This window comes from Musa acuminata, chromosome BXJ3-8 (genome assembly GCF_036884655.1).
Source record: "Musa acuminata AAA Group cultivar baxijiao chromosome BXJ3-8, Cavendish_Baxijiao_AAA, whole genome shotgun sequence".
Lineage (NCBI taxonomy): Eukaryota > Viridiplantae > Streptophyta > Magnoliopsida > Zingiberales > Musaceae > Musa > Musa acuminata.
The window spans coordinates 31,383,996-31,399,877 of NC_088356.1; the positions used below are offsets into that span (position 1 = coordinate 31,383,996).

General features: G+C 39.0%; 1 protein-coding gene across 1 annotated transcript; it reads left to right on the forward strand.

Annotated features, from left to right (window-relative positions):
- The first annotated feature begins 9,353 nt into the window (after positions 1-9,353).
- On the forward strand, positions 9,354-15,555 carry LOC135646098 (cullin-3B-like). The gene is made up of 3 exons (XM_065165249.1): positions 9,354-9,709; positions 12,859-14,954; positions 15,144-15,555. Exons 1-2 carry the CDS (start codon positions 9,549-9,551, stop codon positions 14,897-14,899), a joined length of 2,202 nt encoding a protein of 733 aa, XP_065021321.1. The 5' UTR covers positions 9,354-9,548; the 3' UTR covers positions 14,900-14,954; positions 15,144-15,555.
- Positions 15,556-15,882: the final 327 nt, after the last annotated feature.

Here is a 15,882-nt window from a genome sequence, read left to right on the forward strand (position 1 = left end):
AGATTCAACAATCTCCCCCTTTTTGATGATGATAACCACTTGATGACGGAGTTAACCTTAACTCCCGGAGTTTAAAAAAACTCCCCTTATCAATATGCCATATTGATATAAACTCTTGGATTCGAAAATCCAAGCAACATGTCATCATAAACTTATGCATAACATGTCAAGTCATCAACATACTTCTCCCCCTTTGTCATCAACAAAAAGGAGAAGTACAACTATTCTTGTGTTTGTGATATAAGTTCAACTCATTGCATGAAAAACATAATATTAAATTTTTTTATCATCATGCAATCTAGCAAGCTAGCAATTTAGAGATAATCAAGAAAGCAACTCTTGCTTCTTGAAATATGCAAGTTTGCAAGCTAGCAAATTTTGCTTCCTTTGCAATGTTTGAGCTCGCAATTTTGTTTCCGTTGCAAAGTGCAAGTTTAGTATGTTTAGCATCTTGATATAGGCAAGATAGAACATTTTTACATTTTCTTGAGATTTCAAGCTAGCAATTATCGGCGATGTTCAAGATAGCAATTTGTTCTCTTTTGAGAAGTGCAAATTTTGCTTTCTTCTTGAATTGTGCAAGCTAGCTAGTTTGGCTCTTTTGAGATAGCAACTTTTTGCTTCTCTTTAGATCACAAGCTAGCAATTCTAGCAAATTTTACATCATGCAAAGTAGCAAATTTTTGTGATGTTCAAGATGTCAAGTTCTTTTCCTTGCAATATGTAAGCTAGCAAATATTTGCTAGCTTTGCAAAGTGCATGTTTCTAAATTTTGCAAGATGAGCTAACGATATTTCTCCCCCTTTGTCAATGTTAAAAAGAAGGGAAGACCCTTTGCGTCAATTTCTAAATCATGATAAAGGTGAGTAATCATTCTTATTTCAAAATTTCATAATTGAGATAAACCTTGAATTCAAATTAAGGTAATTTTAATCATGATTCACATCATATACAATACATCATATACATCATAATAAAAGGCATAAGTATTGTATGGATTATGCCAAATCATCATGTATATAAAATATAACATCATCATTACATGCATGATTCCAAATCATCATTCTATTATTGATTTTCATATTATTTCAAAAAAAAATCAAAGTATTGCATGCCTTTTTATCTAAGGGAAAAATCATAGTGTTGCATTATCATTCCAAAACATTTCAAGCCATGCAAGCCATAAATACAAAGAAATCATGTAATGAAGGATAAAATCATTTGAATACCAAAAAACATGATTCATATAGTAAATATATTCTTTAAATAAATATCAAGAAAAATTATAGGAGTACAAAGAAGAGATCTTGTTTTAAAAGAAAATCAAGTAATAAATCCAAGAACTCACAAGGAAAAATCATGATTCATTTAGAAAATCTCCTCTTATGAAAATATCAAGTAGAATAATAGGAGTTCCATTAATGAGAAATTTTGATTCATAATAAAATCTCATGTATCGAATGTCGAGAAATCAAAATGATGATTTATATAAAAAAATATCACAAGTTATATTCAAGAGAAAAATCATCATTCATTTTCAACTCATTCAATTTATCAAATCAACATTTCTTAGATATGCATGATCCCAAAACATGGTTTCAAATGTTTGACATATAACATGCATAAATTCAAAAATTAAAAGGAAAAGGGAATAATTCAAAGGTACAAAGATTTCAACCTATCTCATAAACAAATGTAAGACCAAGTCATGAATCTAAAATTCCATAAATCAAAATGATCATCAAAGGTAATCTCATGTTATTCCAACAAATTAATATCATGATTTTGATAAAACTCATTTCAAATTTAAATCATCAAAATCACTTTTATGGTTCACAAAATTCATAATATAGGTAGATTCATGATTTCATTGATAATATATTTTCCTCCCCCTTTTTTAAGTATTTCATTTTAAGTGATGGATTTCATGTTAGCATACTTTTTCATTTATGTTAAATAAAAACATGTATCAACGTTTAGGATCAAAAAATGAATTTCGTCATAAAACCATCAAGATCAACATATTCTCAAAAATGAATTGTTATGATCAAGAAAATCCGAAAATGAAATTTAACACTTTCATGCATTCGGACAAGGTTTTGCTATAGATTTTCAAGTTCAATCATGAAGATAAAACATGCTCATGATCATGGAAATTTTTATATACAAAACACATAATTTTCAACATGTTATTAAGGCATGTAATAGTGTAAAGTTCTCATTATAGCAATTTAGAGAGTGAATTAAGGACGTCCGAAAAATGATTTTAATAAGTTCATACATTCGGACACATTTTTACCATATGTTTTTCAAATACACTCATGAAAATAACACATGCTTATCATCATGTATAACTTAAAATTTCATGCATAAAATTATCAATCATAGTATCAAAATATTTAATATTACATCATTATGCATTTCTTCAAGCATGATTTTATTTAATCAAAATCGAGAAATAACAATGGAAATCAACATGATACACATTATTACTTCTTAACCACATATAGCATGATATTAATCTTCTTAATATTTTCATTAAGACATTAAGCATGGTTTTAATCAAAATCAGAAATAATCAAAATACACATTTTTTCTTCTTAAGAAAAACATACATATGATCATTAGATTTAAATCTAACATTTTATTTCATTGACATGAAACATATACTTTTCATTATTATTTTCAAATTACGAGCATGATCATATTCTTGCATTTTCAAAAAAAAAATTTAATATGTAATTTTTAAGAAAAATAATTAAAAAGAAAATACATCATGAAAAACATCAAGTAATTTTAAAATAAATTAAGGGAGTTTCGATTACCTCATCGTTGAATGTCATTAAGGCGTAGTTTGCCACCTCGCCTTTCTTGATTTTCTCCTCGTCTTCGGAGGAGCTCGATTCATCCCACTTTGTGTTCTTCTTCTTGCGTTCAAAACAAGTAGTTCCGTTCTTTTTGCTTTTTAATTTTTGTTTCATTTGTAGTTTAAGTTCATCATCACTTGAGCTTATGCTCGAGTGGTCTTCAAATGTTCTATGTCTAAAATCCTTCCTGTTCTTTGGAAGGTTGTTTTGTTCATCATGTGCATTGTGCACTATTTCATATGTCATCAATGAACCGATAAGTTCTTCAAGTGGAAAAATATTTAAATCTTTTGTTTCTTGTATTGCCGTTATTTTAGGATCCCACCTTTTTGAAAGGGATCTTAAGATCTTGCTTATGAGATCAAAATTCGAAAAAAAATTACTAAGAACTCTTAGATTATTGACGACATCCGTGAAACGGGTGTACATGTCGCCTATAGTCTCGCTTGGTTGCATTCGAAAAAGCTCAAAATCATGTAATAAAATGTTAACTTTCGAGTCTTTGACTCTACTAGTTCCCTCATGCATGATTTCAAGTGTTCGCCAAATATCAAAAGCCGTTTCGAACATAGAAATCCGATTGAACTCATTTTTGTCCAAAGCGCAAAATAAGGCATTCATAGCCTTTGCGTTTAAAGAAAAATACTTCTTCTCCAAATCCGACCATTCGTTCATCGGTTTAGAAGGAAGATGAAAACCGTTTTCAACAATATTCCATAACTCCAAATTCATAGAAATCAAGAAAACTCTCATTCAAGTTTTCTAGTAAGTGTAGTCCAATCCGTTAAACAACGGTGGACGAACAACCGATAAGCCCTCTTGAAAGCCATGAAGAGTCATTTCTCTCAGGTGTAAATCCGAAATGAGAAATACTGGGTTCTGATACCAATTGTTAGGATCAAGAGCACTAAGAAGGGGGGGGGGGGGGGGTGAATTAGTGCAGCGGAAAACTTTCGACGATTAAAACTGCGTTCGTACAATAAGAGCGATTTCGGTAGAAAAACCGATTCATAAATCACTTTAACTTGTGATCAAGCAAGATGCAGTTAAAGCGAATCTATAAGGGCAATTTGCAATTATGATGGAAATCAGAATGTAAGCGTAAACTGAAATATGATATTCGTACGATAAAATTGATTTACGTCTAAACACCGATTCGAAAAATACTGAACTTTGAAACATGATCGTAAATTCGTAGAAGGCAGTAAGCTATTAAGGAGGTTTGCAGTAAAGATAATATGCTCAAAGTAAATGCAAACCAAAGAGCCCCGCGATTTTAGAGTGGTTCGATCAATCTTGACCTACATCCACTTTTGGCTTCCTCCACCGACGAGGTCACCGACGTCCACTAGAGGCCTTCCTTCAATAGGCGAAGGCCAACCATCCTTTTACAGTTTCACTCCTTTTAACGGGCTTAGGAGACAACCCTTACAAACTTTTCTCTCCTCTCTTGAAAGATCAAAACTTGGAAGAAAAGAGGGAGGAGAATTTCTAGACTTTACAACACTTTTGAGCTCTAAAATCAAAGAGAAAGATCAAGCTTTCGGTGCCTTTTGGGTTACCTTTTCATTGCTGAAAGGGTGGGGTATTTATAGGCCCCAACCCAATTTGAATTTCGAGCTCAAAACTGTCATCTCCCGGAATTCCGGGGTCTGGCGGTTGCATCGCCTGACTGGGGTGGTTGCATCGCCTGGCAGAGCTCGAAGACAGAGCCTCTAGGCGGTGCCACCTCTTGTCAGGGGCAGTTGCACCTCCTGCCAGAGCTCGGAGACCGAGCTCAGGCGGTTGCACCTCTATCAATGGCAGTTGCACCGCCCAACCAGAGCTTGGAGACTGAGCCCTAGGCGGTGCCACCGCCGACCCAGGCAGTGCCACCTCTGGCCAAGAAATCTGGGTCTGAATGGGCTGATCCATTCGGCCCAATTTGGGTCTATCAAGGGCCCAATTGCCCTAAGGTTAAGTTAATGGGATCACCTCTCATTTCTAACTTAATCATCGTTCAAACTACGAATTTCTTAAGACATTTACTACAGCTTTCTTCCGGTACGTCAATCGCTTCTTCCGGCAAACTTCCGGCGAATATCCGACGAACCTCCGGCGATGCTCTGACGGACTTCCGGCAAACTCCTGGACTTGCGACGATCCACTTGGCGAGTTCCGACGAGCTTCTTTTGGCAAGCTCCTGGACTTCTCGGATTTGTTCCCGTAGAACTTCCGACGACCGTCCGGACTTCCGTCGAGCTCTCGAACTCCCAATGTGATCATAGTCTTGACTCCGGCGCAACTCCTGCTGCATGTCTTACTTTCATCGTAGTTAATCCTACAAATGTAAAACAAAACTTCGATCGAGATAATTAATCCTAAGCAATTAACCAAGTTGTCCGGCATGTCATTGGTCCCTCGACGCTTTGTTTGATTCTTCGGCGCATCGTCCTCTCCTGTGGCCTATTGCCCAATCGGCCAATTGACTCCGCAACTCCGATATCCTTGGCACAATACCCGTTCTTCTTGGCCCGATGCCCGAGTCCACGACCCGAAGCCTTCTGTCGATACGTCGACCGATCCACCGACCCGACGTCCAATCTTCTGACATGTTCCTCCGACACAACATGATTTTTCCTGCTTTAATTGTCTCATCCTGATCGGAGTATCCTACGTCACTCAAAACGCAGATTAAAACATAAACACATATCAAGTGGTTTCATTATCAAAATGCGAGATTCAACACTCTTGCCTTGTGCCAAGGCCTTTTGAACCCAACTTCGCCTCCGCATGTTGAGTCGTCTCAGTTTCTCTATCAAATGCTTCTCTAAGGTAAGGTGCATGTGCCTCGAAGCTCTCTTTGTCTTTGGCACCATGTAGGATGAGCCCGCTCCATCAGAATGAAGGACCCATGGAACGACATGATCCCGCTCTTACCTCTGCAAGAGTTTATGTCCTTGACCTCTATCCAAGGAAAGCTCTGTGCCTCCACTCCATATTCCATCTTCTATGTCGAATCTGTTGAATCTCGGATTTTGATGATGAAATCAATTGTCAATTGTTTGTCTAATCTGTGTATTGAGATAAGTGTGCAGGATTAACTACGATGAAAGTAAGACATGCAGCAGGAGTTGCGCCGGAGTCATGACAATGATCACGTTGGGAGTTCAAGAGCTCGACGGAAGTTCGGACAGTCGTCGGAGGTTCTACGGGAACAAATCCGAGAAGTCCAGAAGCTTGCCAAAGGAGCTCGTCGGAACTTGCCAAGTGGATCGTCGCAAGTCCAGGAGTTTGCCGGAAGTCCGCAGGAGGATCACCGAGGGTTCGTCGGATGATCGACGGAAGTTCGCCGGAAACTTGCCGGAAGAAGCAATTGACGCACCGGAGCAAGCTGCAGAATATGTCTTAGGAAATAATCGTAGTTAGCACATTGATTAAGTTAGAAATGGGAGGTGATCCCATTAGCTTAATCTTGGGGTAATTGGGCCCCTGAAAGAATCAAATTGGGCCGAATGGATTAACCCATTCGGACCCTGATTGCTGTGGGAGGTGCAACTACCCAAGCCAGGAGGTAGCACCGCCCAGACTATGTCTCCCAGCGAGACTGGGCGGTGCAACCGCCCCAGCCAAGAGGTGGCACCGCCCCGGGCTCAGTCTCCGAGCGAGACTGGGCGGTGTAACCTCTTCTGCCAAGAGGTAGCACCGCCAGAGCTCAAGTTTCGAGCTTTGCCAGGCGGTGCAACCTCCCCAGTCAGGCGGTGCAACCGCCTGAGCTCGGTCTTCGAGCTCTGGCAGAGAGGTGCAACCACCCCTGACAGAGGTGGCACCGCCTAGAGGCTCAGTCTTCGAGCTCTGCTAGGCGGTGAAACCGCCCCAGTCAGGAGGTGCAACCGCCTGATCCCGGAATTCCGGGAATTGACAGAATTGAGCTCCAAATTTGAACTGGGTTGGGGCCTATAAATACCCCACCCATTCAGCACTGAAAGCATAGAACATACACTCGAAATCTTGCTGTCTTTCTGTGGTTCTTAGAGCTCAAAACTGCTAGTTCTCCTCTTTCTGTTCTTCAAAGTTTGAGTTGTAAAGAGAGGAGAGAAAACTTCTGTAAGGGTTGTCTCCTAAGCCCGTCAAAAGGAGTGAATCTATAAGAAGGTGGTTGGCCTTCGCCTATTGAAGGAAGGCCTCTAGTTGACGTCGGTGACCTCATCGGTGGAAGAAGCCAAAAGTGGAGTAGGTCAAGATTGACCGAACCACTCTAAATCTCGGTTTGCATTTCCTTTAAGCATTTTACCTTCACTGCAAACTTCTCAATAGTTACTGCCCTCTGCGATTTTACAAACAGGTTTCAACGTTTAGACGTAAATCTGCGTTTAGACGTAAATCTACTTTTTCGTATGATCATCATATTGCAGATTGCATTTACGCTTTGAGCTTTACTAATACTGCACACTGCCTTTATACTCCTGTTTAAACTGCGTTTTATTTAATCAAGTGATTTACGAATCAGCATTTAGACGTAAATCAGTTTCTTCGTACGAACTTCGGATTTTAGTTTGCGCCGATATTCTGGTTTTCATCATAGTTGCAAACTGCCTGCTTAGTTTGACATTAACATTGATTAGTATCAACTTTCATACAGAAGTTGTTTTTATCGGTCGAACGCAGCTTTCGATTTTAATCGCAGAAAGTTTTCCGCTGCACTAATTCACCCCCCCCCCCCCCCTCTTAGTGCTCTCGATCCTAACAGAATCACTTTATGCAGCTTGGGTACTTCGCCAAGTTACACCTAAGTTGCTCCGCTCCTCGTTTTGCATTGAGTTGATGGTGGCTCTCGCGCCCACCATTCCATGGGTCAACCTTTCATTGAATCTGATTTTTATATTGACTTGAAGTGTGCCTTCATTAGTATTGCCTTGGATCGCTCCCCCACTTAATCTCGTAATGCATCCCTCAATACATTATCTCAAGCGAGATCATGCGATGACTCCTCGTCGCTTGCTCTGCATGTTGAGCTTTGTGGAGTTGTTTTGAGGTACTTCTCCTCAACATGTGAGGTCCATTGCACATGATTCTCCCTCTAGGGAGCTGAGACTTATCTCCTCTCTTCGCTTCCTTCTCTCTGAAAGTTTCGGAGACCACCATCCCCTTGGACTACTCCACCTTGCTGAACAAACTATGCATTGTTCTGCCTCCCGCAAACGCACTTGCTAGATTGCGACTCAACGTCAATACAATCCCTGCTGCATCCCTCAAGGCCTAGCAACATGCTGAACTTGCTTCACACTTCAGCCTCCTACGGACATATCCTTCTCTTGTCGAAGAGAAAGTTTCAATGCTCCATGGCGCCGAGTTTTGGTCGCCTTGGGATGGCCATGAACACTCCATCGTTGGCATACAAGCCTTTGCATGAGTACCGAATTCTTCGAGTTAGCAATTCCCCTCACCTCTATGAGTTTTGCATAACTCTTTCGGTCATTAAACAACCCATTCCAACTTACATGGTCTCATTCTTTACCAAGCGCCTCGCTTGCCTTGAGCACCATCAAGTATGGTTGCTAACGTTAAGCCATAGCTCAAACTTAGCCATCCCAACCTTTGTGCGCTATGCATTCTTCCCATCTTACTTGTCCTCGTGGTGCCTCTTGTGCGAAGGGTTGGCCATTCCTCTGAATGTCAATCTCAGATGCCCGCTCCTCTGAGCAACTATTTTTCCCTACATCTCCATGCCCGCTTCCCCCCAAACGGTCGTGCATGCTTGCTGTTCTCAACGCAGCCTAGCCAAGTCTCCCACATTTGCATGCAAAATGTTTCTATGAGTGCTTTTCCCGCTCTGATACCATTTGTCACGGACTTAGCTGGTTTTGTCTAAGTGCACCCTTGCATGTCTGTCTGCAAAGGTCAACTTCCCTGAAACCTCCAATGGTCCCTTAGGACCTACAAAAGAGAAAACGAGTTAGAGAAAACGCCTCACTCGAGATCCATAAGTAAAATTTCAGAAAACACTTCATAACCGATGCAAATTACAAACAAACTTCACAAGCTCTAAACGGTCGCACAATAAAGGATCCAAAATGGTCCACTATAGACCGATAGAAAATAGGACTACTAAGCCTACTACTAGCCTTTTACATGCTGTGCAAAGTATGAACAAACCAAAAGACATGGACATACATAAGCATTACGTCAAACACCCCATTTACAATTTTGTCTGTGACAAAAGGAAGATTTAAATAATAATAAACTCGTATCGTATACATAAAAGTACCAAAATATTTTTAATATTTTTAAATAATATTAATTATAATTTTAACCAAAAGAAAAAAATTAATGTGATTAACGATAAGGAGTATGTATAAGATAAATTTTTGGATCACGAGGCATGTGTTAAATCAAAGTTTAGCGGATTAAATATGAAAATTAGTTGGTTTACAGGAATTTTTTAGCAATTTTGCCAGTAAATAGACCCGCTTCATTACCTTCCGTCCATTTCCCTCTGCTTTCCTCCACCCCCTTCTCTCTCTTCCCCTCCTAACCCCTCGCCATCTTTCCCGTGAAGCCCTAACTCGCGATCGGAGCGGTGCCGTTCCCGTTTCTGCTTGGTTTCTACGCCGGTGATCGATCGAGTCTGCTGAAGGTGCCGATTCCGTCGCCCGATTTGGAGAAAAGGATCGGTACTTCCGTCCGGCCGCGGCGGCAAGGATGAGCGCCCAGAAGAAGCGCAACTTTAAGATCGAGGCGTTCAAGCACCGGGTCGAGCTCGACCCCAACTACGCCGAGAGGACATGGAGGGTGTTGGAGCACGCGATCCACGAGATTTACAACCACAACGCCAGCGGCCTCTCCTTCGAGGAGCTCTATAGGTGCAACCCATTGCCTCGCTTCTTGATTTTGTTCTTCCCAAGACTTCACATTCTGTTACTGTACCCCCTTCTGTCTCTTCTCTCGTCAATGACATTGATGTGAGATATTTAAACTGGATGTTCCTCAGATTCATGAGTTAAAGGCATTATAGATATTTCTGTCTTATTTTTCAGTCGCAAATTAGAAAGTTCACTTAACGTAATAGAGAACAATAAAAAATTTCTTTGTCCTCAAATTTATCCCACTTAGGTCAATGGCTTTTAGATCGAGATTGGCTAGATAGAGAACAATAAAAAATTTCTTTGTCGAATAATTAATTTATTACTTGGATATGCTAGTCCATGTTAAATGACTGAATTTGTCCAAAAGATTTTTGAGTAAGACAACAGATTTATGGTGACTGCACAATCTAGAATTTCTTACACCTCAATTAATTTATTACTTGGATGCATCCTAGCTCTGACCACAATTAGCTGTTGATTCTGATTCACCGATGTAGCACAGTATTTACTATTTAGCTGAGGATTAGGTTTGGTCAAGTTGAGTCGATCTAGTTTTGGTCTAGTATTTAACACATATTAGGTGCAGCTATAGTTTATGTATAGTTTTGAGCCGTATTAGGTTCTGGTGAATTTTATTTTCTAATTCATGCAGACTTCTAAAGTTATTGTTGGCTGCCATTAGTATCATGCATTTGGATCTTAGTTCACACTATAATAAGAATCTATTTGATTCTTGTCAACTGGTTTTTTTTTTTTGAGCCACGATAGCAGTCCAAGATCTTTATGGCTTTGTTTCTTAAATAACAGAGCTAAGTTCAACTAGGGTCTTCAAGTTCTATGTTCATATCTTGGTTTGGTTGAAAATTGGCCAATCTTAATACATGTTGCTGGACCTTCTTCCAAAGTCTTTTTAAAACTTAGGACATTCTATTCTGATGTTTGGGGTCCATTGGATGGCTGATCGTAGCATGGATGCAGATTGGTAAGTGCTAGGTGATTGCAGTCTATATTTTCTAAACTAGAATGATTTTGACAGATTTGGATTTTGGAATTTGTTAGTCAGACGTTGATCCAGCTGTAGCACTATATGATAGTTACATGGATAGTTATACTCTGTGGATTTCATGAACAAACTTTCTTATAGAATTGTGTCTTAGGTCAAATGGGAGATCTAAGGTTGTTAATGCTGTACGTTTTCATGGATATATAAAAAGAATGGAATACACATAGGAAAGGTGCTATGGAGCGCCATATGAGGTGTGTTCACCATGTCTCATGCGGTTAATGAGCTACAAGAGGGGGCCCCTATCAAGAACCGATTGTGTGAGAAGAGTTCCACCAGTGGGTCTTGAGCATTGCATCAATCAGCTGCATGACAAAAAGTGGAATTTGCCTGGCATAGGTCTTCCTAACCTTTGGTAAACAAAGTTTGTATCACACATTTGTATTCTACAATCCTTTCATGAAAATACAATCCATTTATGAAAAGCCCAAATCAACAACATTGACAACCATAACCATATCATCAATTGTAGAGCTCTCACATCTTTGCATATGAAATTTCTTTATCTAGGTAAAAAAGAAGCTAATAATTTAGCAAGCACAAGATACCTTACTTCTTGTAGTTTCTAATGAGCGACTTTCGTGTTTCATTGATTATAATGAATCTATGATCTAACATGGCAAATAACTAGACCTATGTCCTCACCTCTATTTCTCTCAATGTTCCAACCAAGACCAAACTAATTGGCATACTTACCGTATCTTGTCCCAGAACATTCCACATTCTAGGTTAATTTAAGTTATATAATTAACAACAGGGATCAAACTATACCTTTTAAGTTTTGATTGCTGGACCTCAAGCCTGAAAATCTCTTCTTCTTTTTTCTTATGGTGAAAAAATACTTTCAAATATAAGCTTTAGATCTTGTATCCTTCATTTAGATTTGTGATATTGTGGTATTGCCACTTATTGATAATGTGTGCTTACTGTTTGTACTTATAATCATTTATTGGGCAAAATCATACATTGTACATGTTTTATGGACTTTGTAACAGTGGATTTTCTATTTTTGTTTTTTCTACTATCATTTAATAGACAAGATGTTTTATTGTTTAACAGTCGTAAACTTGTTTTGTTTCATGGCCCTCATAAATTTCATAAAGTTTTAGCTTCTATTTTCATTTGTGTGTGTATAAACAAGGTTCGTAGATTCTTTCAAATAGTAAGGTTGTCGGGTGTTACTTTTCTTTCCTTTTTTTCTCTTGAGATCGGTATTATACTTTATTCTTAATGTTGATTTCTCGAGTCACATCTTATCATTCTATTTTTTCTGATTTTAGAACTGATCTTTGTCCTTCAAACTTTGGGATATGAAAAATGATGTGGAAATAAGTTACTAAATGATATCTGTGGTCATTTTGACATGTTTGTTGTGTTGCTGATTGAAGTGGATTGCAACTTTTGTTTTGATTTGTTTTCCCCCTTGTACATGTCAATATGACCTGTAAAGCTAGGGAGTAGAGGATGCTCACCATCATGCTGCTGAGACAACTGAAAATCATCACTGTCAATATGACTAGTAAAGCTAGGCTGTTAAGAGGATGCTCACCCTCAAGCTACTGAGCCAACTGAAGATTATAAATCTGCCTTGAATATTTGGATTTTATATGATGGTCTAAATTTCTAGGCATGGATGAGTCTCTATGCTAATTTGTTTTAAGGTGATTGAAGTTCATTCATCTATTCATCAACCATCTCATTGTTAGACTGGCTGAGAGTTTTATAATATTATTCGTTTCTAATCATTTTTGACGTAAGATGCTGTTGGTCTAAGATTAAAATTGCATCTACCATTTCCTTCTGGTGGCAAGAAATCTTGAAAATTCTCATTTTTACATTGACTTATTTGCTGCTGTGGGTGTGAAACACTTATGTTTCTTGGGTAAACCATATTTACTAAAAAGATCATGTTTTCCCTCTGACATCATTTCTTGATTCTGTTTTGGCTATTTTCTGATTTATACATTTGCAAGTATATGAAGTCGATATAGTTTTTTCTTATTCCATTTTCAAATTGCCTTTCTGATTGCAATTTTTGTGTTAAAACACAAATCTTTGATATTTTAGTTTCTCCTATGTTTAGGAATGCTTACAATATGGTTCTGCACAAGTATGGGGAAAAGCTTTACACTGGACTTGTGAACACTATGACAGGACATCTAAAAGAAATTGCAAGATCAATAGAATCTGCTCAGGGAGGTTTCTTTTTAGAGGAGCTTAATGTAAAATGGGGAGACCACAACAAGGCATTACAGATGATCCGAGACATACTGATGTACATGGATAGGACATTTGTTCACAGTAGTCACAAGACACCTGTTCATGAGCTTGGTCTTAATCTCTGGAGGGATAATATCATCCATTCCAGCAAAATCCAGTCTAGGCTACTGGATATGCTCCTTGACCTCATACATAGGGAGAGAACAGGCGAGGTAATAAATAGAGGGTTGATGAGGAATATAACAAAAATGCTAATGGATCTCGGATCTTCTGTGTATCAAGAAGATTTTGAGAAACCATTTCTAGAGGTCTCAGCTAGCTTTTACAGTGTAGAATCTCAACAACTAATTGAGTGCTGTGATTGTGGTGAGTACCTCAGGAAAGCTGAGAGACGTCTTAGTGAAGAGATAGAGAGGGTCTCACACTACTTAGATGTAAAAAGTGAAGTGAAAATAACTAGTGTAGTGGAGGGAGAGATGATTGCCAACCACATGCAGAGGCTGGTCCACATGGAGAATTCTGGTCTTGTGAGTATGCTTGTAGATGACAAGTATGAAGACTTAAGCAGAATGTACAACTTATTCCGCCGAGTTCCCGATGGGCTTTCAACTATTAAAGATGTGATGACTTCCCACCTTCGAGACACTGGAAAGCAGTTAGTAAGTGACCCTGAGAAATTAAAGGACCCAGTGGATTTTGTACAAAATCTTTTGGATGAGAAGGATAAGTATGATAAGATAATAACCAAAGCATTCAACAATGATAAGACATTCCAGAATGCTTTGAACTCTTCATTTGAATACTTTATTAACCTAAACAACAGGTCTCCTGAATTCATATCACTTTATGTTGATGATAAGCTTCGTAAGGGGCTTAAAGGGGTAAGTGAAGAGGATGTAGAGGTAGTCCTGGACAAAGTGATGATGTTGTTTAGGTACTTGCAGGAGAAGGATGTATTTGAGAAATATTACAAACAACACTTGGCAAAGCGGCTTCTTGCAGGAAAATCTGTTTCTGATGATACAGAGAGGAGTATGATTGTTAAGCTCAAGACAGAATGTGGGTATCAGTTCACCTCTAAATTGGAAGGCATGTTTACAGACATGAAGACTTCCGTAGATACTATGCAAGGATTCTATACTAGTCAGTATTCTGAGATTGGAGATGGCCCCACCCTTGCTGTGCAAGTTCTTACAACTGGTTCATGGCCAACACAGCCTAGTGCACCTTGCAACCTTCCAGCTGAAATTCTTGTCATATGTGAGAAGTTCCGGACATATTATCTTGGGACGCGTACTGGGCGTAGATTGACATGGCAAACAAATATGGGTACAGCTGATATTAAGGCAACCTTTGGCAAGGGCCAGAGGCACGAGCTGAATGTTTCAACTTACCAAATGTGTATTCTTATGCTATTTAACTCTGTGGATCGGTTGACATACGGAGAAATAGAACAGGCCACAGAAATCCCACCTTCTGATCTGAAGCGTTGTCTTCAGTCTCTTGCTTGTGTCAAAGGTAAGAATGTCCTGCGCAAGGAGCCAATGAGCAAGGATATAGCTGAGGATGATGCTTTCTACTTCAATGACAAATTTGCAAGCAAGTTTATCAAGGTGAAGATAGGAACTGTGGCAGCACAAAAGGAGTCAGAGCCGGAGAAGCAGGAGACTCGCCAAAGAGTGGAAGAAGATAGAAAACCTCAGATTGAAGCTGCAATTGTGAGGATTATGAAATCCAGAAGGGTATTAGATCATAACACCATTGTTACGGAGGTCACATCACAATTGCAATCTCGCTTCCTGCCAAACCCTGTTGTCATAAAAAAGCGAATTGAGTCTCTCATTGAACGTGAGTTTTTAGAAAGGGATAAAGTGGACAGAAAATTATATCGCTATCTTGCTTGAATGTCATATGACGTTTCCTGTGGATGGAGGTCTTACTCTGATTTCCATATAATTGGTATGCAAGTTCCTGCTCATGTATCCCCATGAAATCTCTTCTCCTATTTCTGCCTTCTGTTATAGTGCCCTTATATTTCAGTCTTGCAAAATCTTCTGAATTCTAGTTTATCCTAGATTCGTTCTTCCCAATTAAGTCATGTTGTTGTATGTCGGTTCCTTCTATTTTATCTCTATTATATTTGCACAGGTATATTTGGATGATGCAGTTAAGGCTTGAAGCTTATCTTAATGGGGATCATCTGTGAAAAAAGTTGCCAGCAACTTACAAGAGGGAAAGTTGTTTAGATGATGTACTGGGAAATATTGATCGAAGTCTTGTACTTGAAAGTCTCAGATGCCCCAGAAGTTAAAAGAGTTAGGGAGCAAAAAGAGCCCCAGAATCATGAGGTTCACTGTTCAGTCCACAGATCGAGTAGTAAAGCAATTTGTAGCAGTCTATTCAAGCTCTCTTGATATGTTTGGCAAATCCTTTAGTCGAATCTGTCCTTTGTGTGATGCCATTCTACATGGAAGTCCATTCTACATGTTGATCCTGAAATTGCCGAAACTTGCTATGATCAAGCTTAAGTCCAACGAAAGTGAGGCCCCTTAATTATTTATTTTTAGTGCATGACTGATTGGAAAATTCCTCCCGTGTGTTTGCTGATTTGCTAATTTATTTTTCCACCTTTCTCTCTTTTTTTAATGGTAAAAGTCTTTATTATCACAACTTACAACAATGTTTCCAGCAGCAGTGCAGGTTCACTACTTTTTTTTCTCTCAATACAGTGACACCATAATTTGATACCCATCCATGTGTGGTCGTTACAAATTTGTGGCTTGTCACACTCCCTTCTGCCTCCCAACAAGACAGGTTGGTGAGACTGGCAGCCTGTCCTGGGACCGTTAGACAGACAAGTAAAGTAGCGTTGTCCAGGGTCCAGTTT